Raw genomic sequence first — 10979 nt, forward strand, 5'->3', positions numbered from 1 at the left:
ACTGCTGCTTCTGCTATTGAAGGTGACTTCTCTGAGCCAATCGAGTCTTCCTGTTTGGTGTTGCAACACTTTCCGGTGAGACCGGGATTTGTTTTTTGTTTTTTGTTTTTTGTTTTTTTCTGGCCTGCCTTTGTCATCATTTTTGAAATTTCTCTTGCTGGTTCTAAGTTATTCTAGCTATTTTCTGAGATAGGCCTGGGGATATTTTGGCATTTGTAGCCGGGAGGAAGCAGCCTGCCAGCTTGTGTTTCTGACAGGTGTCCTCCAGTGGGAGCAGGTGCGCCTGGGGCTCCCCACTGCACAACTCCAGGAGGCGCTCTTCGCAGACACCTCGGGAGCACGAAGCTTTAAATGTGAGGAAATACATTTTCCTACATCCTTTGTGATATAAACCCCTAAGCATAGTTAACACATAGGAAACCGCCAAATCAAGCAATGTATGTTAAATGTTTAACACATAGTTCTCCATGGATGATACAAAAATATATTCTTTTTTGCTAGCGGTTAGAGAGGGTTTGGGAATGGCATTCTTTTATATATTTTTTAATGTTAATTTATTTTGAGAGAGACAGAGAGAGATTGGGGGAGGGGCAGAGAGAGAGAGAGAGAGAGAGAGAGAGAGAGAATCCCAAGCAGGCTCCCTGCTGTCAGTGTGGAGTCTGACATGGGGCTCGAATTCATGAACCGTGAGATCATGACCTGGGCCTCAATCAAGAGTCAGATGCTTAACTGACTGAGCCACCCAGGCGCCCTGGGAATGGCATTCTATATAGGGTCTCAAAAATACCCAAATCCTTCCTTCCCAAAGGCTTATAAGGGAATTATACTAAAAGACAATAGCAGAATGGGAATTCTCTTACCCATATCTGTGGAGCAAAGAAATAAGTCACACAGATGTTTGTTGTGGAAGTTTTTGTTCCCTAAAACCCCTAGAAAACCTAAATGTTCGTGAGTAGGCTATTAGCTAAATGAGTTGTGGTATCTCCTCACAACAAGAAACAACAGTGCGTATTAAGAAGAAAAAGTCAATTCATCGATGTTGACGTGGAACAATTTCCAAGAAACATTGCAAAGTGACAAAGCAAAGAGCTGTGGGTGTAATATTTTCCAAATTTAAAGAAGCATCATATGTATATATGTATGTATGTATATGTGTGTGTATGCGTGTGTGTGTGTGTGTGTGTGTATGCCTATCTTTGGAAAATTTCTGGAAAAAGTATGCACAGAACTGTTAACCGTGGTTGCCTCTGGAAAAGACAACTGAGGCCCTGGGGTACAATAGGGGCTTCTGTTTCTTTCTTTCTTTTTCCTTTCTTTTCTTTCTTTTTTGTATTGTCTGAATATCTTATGGAATGCATGGAATACTTTTTCAATTAAAAAAAAAAACTAGGGTCGCCTGGGTGGCTCAGTCAGTTAAGTGTCTGACTCTTGACTTGGGCTCAGGTCATGATCTCACGGTTCATGGGTTCAAGCCCCGCATTGGGCTCTGGGCTCTGTGCTGACAGTGGGGATCCTGCTTGGGATTCTCTGTCTCTCCCTCCCTCTGCTCCTCCCTGACTGGCTCGTGTGCATGTGCGCGCACGTTCTCTCTCGCTCTCAAAATAAATACATATACTTAAAAAAACCTAGTAGCACAACACGAGCTCAGCTGATAGCTGCATTGGTCGCTAGTACAGGGTTCTTGGTCACAGACTATGTTGGCACCTTCTCCCTGCCACATCGACATTTTGGACCTCAGCCCCTGCTGCCAGGAAGTCACTGAGGGCAGGAGAGTCCTAATGAGTAGTTTGTGGCCCAGAGCGACTGACCTCCCACATGCAGCGACCTTGTGTGCTCTAGGACCTGGCACGCCCAGCGCCTCAGACCAGCCGCACCCGCTCATCTGTTGGGGGCGGGAGAAAGGAGCTTGGGTGGAATCGGGCTCATATTTGAATTCTCTGTCCACTGGGCTGCACACGCCCTGGCTTTGATCTGCTCCAGGACCACCGTTACGGACCTTTGTGTCCCAACCTCCCTTTCCCAAATTCAAATGCAGAAATCTAACCCCCAAGGTGGTGGCATTAGGAGGTGGGGCTTTGGGGGAGGTGATTAAATCCTGAGGCCGGAGCCCTTGTGGATGGGATCAGTGGTCTTAGAAAAGAGACCCCGAAGAGCCCTCTTGTCCTCTTTCCACCACGTGAGGACACAGAGAGGAGTTGGCAGTCTGCACCCTGGAAGAGGGCCCTCACCCAACTGTGCTGGCACCCTGATCTCGGACTTCCAGCCCCCAGAGCTGTGAGATACAGATTTCTGCTGTTTATAAGCTACACAGCCCACTGAACCAAGGCAGTCACCTACCACAATACAGAAGTCCACAAGGGCATGCACCCGCCCCCCTCTCCCCAATTTGGCCAGCTCTTAAGTGAGACCTGACCAGGTCCTGCCTTGGACCCTCATCTTTGGCCTGATCGGAAGCCCTGACTTGGGATCTTCTGTCTGTTGGCAACCAGCTTCCCCGTGCAGCCACACTGCAGCCTGGTCCTCTTGTCCTTGAGACCAGTTCTAATTGTCCACCTGTGTAAAAGCCTTTCTTTGCCCCGTGGAGAACTCAAGCCGTCACATTCCCTCTGGGAATGTCCTTTCTTCCATGTCTCTCCATTTTCTGTCTGGTTTTCTCCTTGATGTAACAAGGGGCTGCAGCACCTCTAGACTTTATGTCTTTCCAACGTCAAGTCCCACTGAGAGAGAGCCCCAACCCCCTTCCTAGAAACCCAAGTAAGAGTTACTGTTGCTTTTTGTCCTGAGTGGGTCAAATGTCTATCCCTGAACCAATGAACAACTAGTCACGTGTCTGTGACCAGCCCTTCGGGCAGGGGTGGGGTCAACTCTGTCTAGCCTTCTTGGATGCGGGTGGCAGGGAGCAGACAGACAGCCTGCAAAGAGGGTCTGGGTCCCCGAAACAGCATTTGAGTTCCTGGTCAAGCTGTAGCTCGTCAGCCCTGCCCTAGTTCTCATGTTCTCAGCGGTGTGAAATTCTCGCTTTGCTTAAGCCAGTTTGGGTCAGGTTTATGTCATTGTTACTATTTTCTTCTTCTTTTTAAATGTTTCTTGATTTTTGAAAGAGAGAGAGTGAGCAGGGGAGGTGCAGACAGCAGGGCCGGGGGAGGGGTGGGGTGCAGAGGATCCAAAGCCGGCTCCGCACTGGTAGCAGAGAGCCTGACATGGGGCTTGAACTCACAAACCGTGAGATCACGATCCGAGCTGAAGTTGGACACTCATCCAACTGGGCCACCCAGGCATCCTGGTGATTGTTACTACTTTCAACAGAAAAAGTTCCGACTGAAGAAAAGGACAGATGTTCACACACAATTCCATTTGTGTAAAAGAAAAAAGGGACACACACGTGTGCACGTGTGTGTGCGAGTGTGAGAGAGTCTGGAATGGTACACAGAAAAAGGTAATAGTGGTTATACTTGGGCAGCTGGATTAGAGGCAATGTTTTCTTGCATTTTCGAATTGTTATTTAATGGGCACGAATGGCGGTGGGACAAAGTCACTTGGGTCCATCACTTGGAGAGAGCGAGAGGAACTTCGTCTAATCTGCTGTTGGTGTTGTAGGAAAGAACATGAGTCAGCAGCTAAACAGAAGCCGGAGCTGCTCCTTCAGCGATGTGGATGAGCTGATGGGGACGGTGCAGCTGGCCGTCCACATCCCCACCTTCCTCCTGGGCCTCCTCCTCAACGTGCTGGCCATCCGAGGCTTTAGCACCTTCCTGAAGAAGAGGTGGCCAAATTATGCTGCCACTTCCATCTACATGATCAACCTGGCAGTCTTTGACCTGCTGCTGGTGCTGTCCCTTCCGTTCAAGATGGCGATGTCCAACGTATGGGCTCCCCATCCTTCCGTCTGTACCTTCGTGGAGTGCGTCTACTTCGTTAGCATGTACGGGAGTGTCTTCACTATCTGCTTCATTAGTCTGGATAGATTCTTGGTCATCCGGTACCCGTTCCTGGTCAGCCACCTCCGGTCCCCCAGGAAGATCTTTGGGATCTGTTGCACCATCTGGGTCCTCGTGTGGGCGGGGAGTACTCCCATCTACAGCTTCCACGGGAAGGTGGAAAAGTACACGTGCTTCCACAACATGTCCGATGGCACCTGGAGTCCCCAGGTCTTCTTCCCCCTTGAGGTGTTCGGCTTCCTTCTTCCCCTGGGTGTCATGGGTTTCTGTTCCTCCAGGAGCATTCACATCCTGGTCCGCCGTCAGGGCCTCACCGAGGACTGTGTCCAGCAGAAGGCCTGCATCTGGACAATTGCAGCCAGCCTGGCTGTCTTCGTGGTCTCCTTTCTTCCGGTCCATTTGGGCTTCTTCTTGCAGTTCCTGGTACGGAATGGCTTTATTGTGGAGTGCAGAGCTAAGCAGAACATCAGCTTGTTCTTGCAATTGTCCATGTGTTTCTCCAACATCAACTGCTGCCTAGATGTCTTCTGCTACTATTTTGTCATCAAAGAATTCCGCACGGACATCATGGCCCACCAGCCTTCCAGGGTCCAGCTCGTCCGCCAGGATACCATGACCAGCAGGATCTAAGGAGGGAAAGACCTACGCAGAAGAAGGAACCCCCGGCCCCAAATCCCAGTAGCAGATATCGCGTTCCGACGTTTCTGATGTGGTGGACGGATGTGGCACATTTGCTGGTGTGCTTTCCCTTGTGATGCTCATTGAACACTGTCTTTGCTCATTATGCTCCAAAGAGCTTTCCCCAGTATGCAGACAACTGGACATGAATCACCCGGTATTTGGGAATCTCTGAAGGACCCGAGAAACGGGTGAATTCTTTATTTCTAAGCTCAAAAACATGAGGCAGAAGAATTGAGAAAGAGAAGGAGACCATCGGAGCCAGGCTGTTTCCCAGCTCTTCCCCATCCTTCTGTTAGACTAGAAGGTTCTAGAAAGGAAGAGAGACGAGTTAGGAGAGAGACCCGAGAGGGTTGGTCATGGTGGAAGATGCTCTGGGAACAGACGGAGCAGGAGGGATGTAGCAAGCTCCTTTCTAGTTTGGGGATCCCAGGGTAGAGCAGACTTGTACTTCCCCATCCTTTCTGGGGCTCTGTTGGCCAATAACCTCACAGAGATGATAGCAAGTGGGGGTGAGAGGGGCAGAGAAAGAACCTACAGAGAGCCCCAAGTTTCCTATGGGGAAGAAGGGCCTGGGAAGCCAGCCAAAGCTTCCCGTGTCCTCCCCAAGGCTGCAGAAGGATGAGGGGAGCCGGTGTGAACCAGGCCATGGTGAAGCTATGGACGCTTTGTGGAAGAATTGGGGACAGAGTGGAAGGGCACTGGTGACACCTGAGAGCCACAAGGGAATTGGATACACCTGGGGAAGGACGGTGACAGGCCAAGGACCCCCCGTTGCCATCATGATGTCCTTTACATGGAGTGTTAGCACTGGTGCAGCAGGAAGAGAGGCAGTGGGGACAAGCCTAGAAGAGGGGGAAATTCCTGAACGTGACTAGCTGGCTCTCTTGACCAGACGAGACCAGTCTAATTGTTAATTAGACCATTTCATGGGAAGGATGAGAAAGAATCAGGCTTGATTTGGTTCAGCCAGAGGAGAATAAGGAACATGTGTTTGTCTTGCCCACCTGAATCCTGCCAGGACGGCTGGCTCGGAGCCACTGTCCACAGAACTGTCCCTCTCCAGTGGCCGGGAGGAGGCAAATGAGCCAGCCAGGAATGGGAGGAATCATCTCGATGGCATGGAGCCCCCTGGCAGTTCCTACTCGAAGACCAAACAACTGCCTCCCGATTTGGACCGGGCTTCTCTCTCCAGTGGCCCTGAGGAGGAGGAACGGTGGCGGCTGTGAGCCTTGCGAGGACATAGCCGCCGCTCCAGAGAGCAAAATGACTAGAAGGATGGGTTGTGGGGTGGTTTTGCGAGACGGAGTGAGTGGGACGAGATGTAAGGGATGAGACCTGATGTGAGAAAGGGGGAGGTCTTTAGGAAGAAAAGAACCACTTTCCACTTGGAGGGAAAGGGGCTTCCACTGCCAAAGGGCGGATGGAAGGTAGGTGGCTTGTGGCCGAAGAAGAGGGCGATTTCGATAACCCTGCCAGGAGGCGGGGGCGGAGGCTGGGTGATTACCGAGGTGAGGCCCGAAGCCACAGGGCTCTGTGAAGGGGTGGGGTAGCGGTGGGGGGTGGTGGAGAGGAAGCGTGGAGGGCAGAGCTGCTTCCTGCTTGAGAATCGCCAGCTCGGCTGAGAGCATCCAAGGGCAGGAGCCCCTCTGCCTCCTGCTTCCGCCCCGGCCAACCCAGTAGTCAGGTGGAGGGAAGGGTGAGAACACGGCGTCAACGAAAGGGTGGAAATAGCTGTGGAGGAATGATCGCGACCAGGACCAGAGGCTCCCGCCCCTCCCACACTGGGCATCCAGGAACCGGTAGCCTGGGGCAGGGGCTCTGCTGTCCAAGCTGCCCTGAGGTGCCTACACCCTGCACCGTTTCGCGGCCATCCTGGACAGAGGCTCTAAGAAAGCCAGGCTGTTACATCCAGCAGGACATTGGTGCCGGGGGTTGGTGGCGGGGCGGGGGGCGGGGGGGGAGCGGTCAGAGCCCATGGGCGTGCAGTCATCGCCTCTCCCTCAGTTTCTCTCTTTGCACTGGGAGCTGGGAGTCCAACATGTGGCACTTATATCGACCACTTACATAGGGCCAGACAGGTTTCCTGAGAGAAGATTGATGGCAGGGCCCTGACAACCCATCACCCCCTGTGGATGTTCATAAACATAAAATGTTGTCCTGGGGGCAGCATGACCCTGCCCGAGCCGGGTGATGGAGAAGGCGAGAGGGGAAGCTAGACCTGTGAGCTCAGGTTGATATGGCAACCGTGGACTTGTGGGTGAGCCTTGGAGACCCCCCCGCCCGCCCGCCACTGATCCCAACAGGCTGGAGGAGCCCACGAGCCTCTCCCGTCTCTCCACGGGGACCCATCCTGGTCTACGAGTCACAGAGGACTCAGCAGGGCCTGTAGGGGTGGGCTCAGGTCCAGCGCTTCAGACCAGGCCGCTCTGCAGGAGGGTCCACACTGGAGGCCAGTCAGGCCCAGCAGGCACAGGAGGGACAGAGGTCAGGGTCAGGGTCAGGGTTCAGGTGCTGAAGCACTCGAGGGCCCACGCCCGCAGCGAGCGGTATCGAGTTGGGGAACGCTGAGCTTAGTTGTGGAAATCACTGAAATTCCTGCCATCAAAGGAGGCTGGGGGACGTTATTTGGCCATAAATGTGACCTATTTTTCCTCCCGGTCTGGAAAAACCCGAGGCATACTTGTCATATGTGCATGTATGAAGCTAGCCCAATTAAGTGGAAAATGACTTGTTTAATCGGATTTGCCAAATAAATCGATTCCTGGGATGCTGTGTGATCTGGTCTTGGGCGGCGCTTACTGGCTCCAGTGTAGAGCCGGTCCCTGGTGGCCCCTTGCCTGGTGACCCAACAATCTTGGCCGGAGGGACCAAGAGGGGCCCAGGCGGAAGCAGCCACATGGACGCCGAGTGTGAGCAGACACAGGAGCGGAGCCGGGGCCTGCCCGAGTGGCCAGGAGCCGGACCCTGCAGAGTCTGGCTCAGTGCAGGTCCCCGCATCTGCTCGGGGACTTGGTTCTCCGCGATAGCAGCTGCACCCTCTCCCTCCATCTTGTCCGACCACCACCATGATACTGGAGCTGCTTCCCAAGGCCCTGGCTCCTTTTACAGACATCGCGAGGCCCAGCAGAGGAGACCTGCTGACCACCAAGGGGCCGAAGACCCAGGGCCAGTACTCCAGAGGTCCTTTGCTGTGACCCGTCCCTTCACGAACTGCCTGCGGAGCGAGTCTGACTCTCCCGGGTTAAATCTGAGTTTTCCTTTATGGCTCCTCACATGTGGACCCTGCTCACCTATCCAGAGCTCCTGGAGAATGTGAACTCCTGGGTGCTGGCCCCGGGGCCACCTCTTTCTCCTAAATTCCCCACAGTCTCAACTACAGCCCAGTTCTGGCCTGGGTACCGAGGGCTAGCTGGGGACATCCTTGCTCCTTGACGATTGCTATATGTGCCCCCCACCCCCCGCTGCAAATCCATATGTTGAAGCCCTAACTCCCAGTATGATGGTATTTGGATGGGGCCTTTGGGAGATACTCAGTTGTATTTATTTATTTAAATGTTTGTTTTTGAGAGAGCGAGAGCATGCGCGCGAGTGAGTGGGGGAGGGGCGGAGAGAAAGAGGGTGACAGAGGATCCGAAGCAGGGTCTGTGCTGACAGCAGTGAGCCCGATGTGGGGCTTGAACTCACGAACTGTGAGATCATGACCTGAGCCCAAGTCGGACGCTCAACTGACTGAGCCACCTGGGTGCCCTGGGAGATACTTAGTTTTAGATGGCTTCCTGAGGTTGGCGCCCTCATAATGGGATTAGTGCCCTGACGTGAAGAGCCACCAGAGTGCTTTCTCCCGCTCCACCTGCATGCCCCGAGGAAAGGCCATGTGAGGACACAGGGAGAAAGAAGGCAGCCATTTGCAACCCAAGCAGAGAGCCCTCAGCAGACATCAACCCCGCTGGCACCTCGACCCTGGACTTCCCGGCTCCAGAACAGTGAGAAATAAATTCCTGTTGTCAGAGTCGATGGTGTGATGTTAAGGCAGCCCAGGAAGACTGATACAACAGCCATTTCCTGCTGACCCAGCGGCCACCTCACATCTGGGCCACGTCCCCTCGGGGGACAAGGGCTGACCTTCCTTGGGGATATCGGCCCCCGTGGAGCATCTGGCAGGCGTGCTGGTCCATGGGCTGCACAGTCCTCTTGACTCTCTCTCCGGGGACCCTGTGAAGCTGAAAGTCATGATATTTATGCTACCTAGCTGCTACGGGATCCTGATGACCTTTGCACTAGAAAGATCCCCGCCTTATGGCAAGTTGCCACAAGTAGACGCTAATTGCAAAGATGCTTGAAAGGGCTGAGGCCTGGCAGGTGACTGTGGAGACCGGCAGAGGTAAAAGGGATTTTGTTAAGAGATCACGAGGAGAGCCCGGTATCGCGGAGCTGTCTCGGGGTGGAGACACCGGCATCCGCTCTCAGGAACCGCGTGGAAATGGTGGTGGAGATTCCCACACCGAACCGCCCTCCGCTGATCCCGGTGCCGTGGACAGTGACCTCCCAGGGCCAAGGAAAGGAGGCAGCTGGGGTCACCGCGAGAACCCCGCTGCCGAGGGGGCAGGGGGCTCAGGATCCGTAAGAACAGCGCTTTGTGGAAGCAGCACCCCCTGCAGCTACCGTCATGGCCCCCTCCTGCTTTTGTCCACCCACAGCCGGCTTCGCTAGGGAGCCCAGGACACAGAGCCGTGAACGGGCGTTGAAGGGAGGGTGGGTGGCTGGGCAGGGTGGACGCCCCGAGCTTGAAGCCGAAGGCCAAGCAGATGCCCCTCTGCCCAATTCGGGCCTGAGCCTCCTCTGCCCGCCCCCCTCCCCCCCCCCAGCCAAGAGCCCGCAGAACGTGTCCTCCTCACAAAGCCACTACAGGAAGGACAGCATGGCACCTTGATCGTGAGCTACAACCTACTTATGGCCCTCTGCACCTTGAAGTCTGGGAGGGAAGATTCGAAGCGCTGTCACATCAAAGCCCGAGGTCAGTTCTGCTCGGTGGAGGGGCCCCGAGTTCACCTTCGTTCTGGGGGCCATCGTGGAGCAGGTGTAACCAAGATACTCCCTGTGAGGGGAGGCTGTTGGGACGGGGTTCCGGGGGGCGCCCACAGTCACACAAGCGTCTCTGCAGAGTGTGTCCCCCTGAGAGAGCCCTCGTCTCTAAGGACAGCTCGGGGGGTACCTCCGTGCAGGTGAGGGCGCGCAGCTGTGTGTGTGTGTGCTTCTCGGTGAAGCCAGGACTCGCAGAGGACTGCCGGGGGGGTGGGGGCGCACAGAACTGAGGAGAGATCCGCAGGAATCAGACTTGACGGGGCCAGATGCAGGTGGCCCAAGGGTCCAAAGAATCAGAGATCCAAGGGTCCAAAGCTGATTCTCATGGATGGTGCGTTTAAGACGGAATGGCTCTGACTTGGGGCACATACTGTGTCCAGTAAGCCAGCGGTCGCGGGTGAGGTCCAGGGCCAACCACAGCTCTGGCCGTGGAGGGGTGGGGGTTTCCCCGAAGGGCAGAGAGGCCTTACGGACTAGAGGACTGGCACCAGATGGGTGGGGAGATGTCTCCCTCCCCAAGGTGTGCTGGGCTCTGGGCTCTGGGTGTGGCCACCTCCAGTGGCAGATACAAGCCTCCCTGCTGTGCTTTTCTGCAGGTTTTCCTAAGTCTCAGGCGTGACCTTAAAGCGGCAGCTGGGGCTCAGCTCTCACTGACGGGAATCCAGCGTGTGGCGCAGAGCGGAGCGGGGCACGAAGGCAAAGCCGGGAGGCACGTGGGGAACCTGGCAGCATGTCCTGGGGCAGGAGGCCCCGAAATACATTGGGAGGAGAAGGAGGGGAGACCAGAGAGAGTCAGGGAGCTGGAAAGGACGAAAAGGATGGCAGAGGGCAAGTGTGATCTGGGAAATCTCTAGTAAATGATGGAAAGTTGTGCAGTGCCCAGCACGGGCGGATGTGGAAACAGGGAAGGGAGGCTTGGCAGCCGGCAGCTTGAGGCAGCATCAGGGAAAGAGATGCCGAAGGGCGTCACCCATGGGATGTGTGGCTGTCACGGGCCGGGCTCTGTTCCCCCTCAAGGCTGTGACACTGGGGTCTCAGTGAGGCTTATCCAAGCCTTCCAGGCAGGAAGCCAGGGTGACCCTGGGGGACTGAAGGTTGCTTGTTAACTGTGGGACCAGAGCAGGCCACGGCCACTCCCGTGGGCTGAATGCTGGACTCCCCAAGACTACCTCCCTCCTGTGGCCAGAGTTGGCCATGGTCCTGAGCTACATTCAAGGTGGGCTCCCGAGGCCTTGGAGGCAAATGGGGAAAGCTCGGGCGCTGGGTCAGAAGGTCAAG

General features: G+C 54.8%; 1 protein-coding gene across 1 annotated transcript in view; it reads left to right on the forward strand.

Annotated features, from left to right (window-relative positions):
- GPR55 (G protein-coupled receptor 55) overlaps positions 1-6570 on the forward strand; it is a 42366-nt gene extending 35796 nt beyond the window's left edge. Inside the window, exon 3 of the mRNA XM_053903836.1 lies at positions 3598-6570. Coding sequence (XP_053759811.1) covers positions 3606-4568 — 963 coding nt within the window. The 5' untranslated portion in view covers positions 3598-3605 and the 3' untranslated portion in view covers positions 4569-6570. The remainder of the gene's footprint in view (positions 1-3597) is intronic.
- Positions 6571-10979: the final 4409 nt, after the last annotated feature.

Source organism: Panthera pardus, unplaced genomic scaffold (assembly GCF_024362965.1).
Source record: "Panthera pardus isolate Hobbes unplaced genomic scaffold, ASM2436296v1 HiC_scaffold_10, whole genome shotgun sequence".
NCBI classification, from domain to species: Eukaryota; Metazoa; Chordata; class Mammalia; order Carnivora; family Felidae; genus Panthera; species Panthera pardus.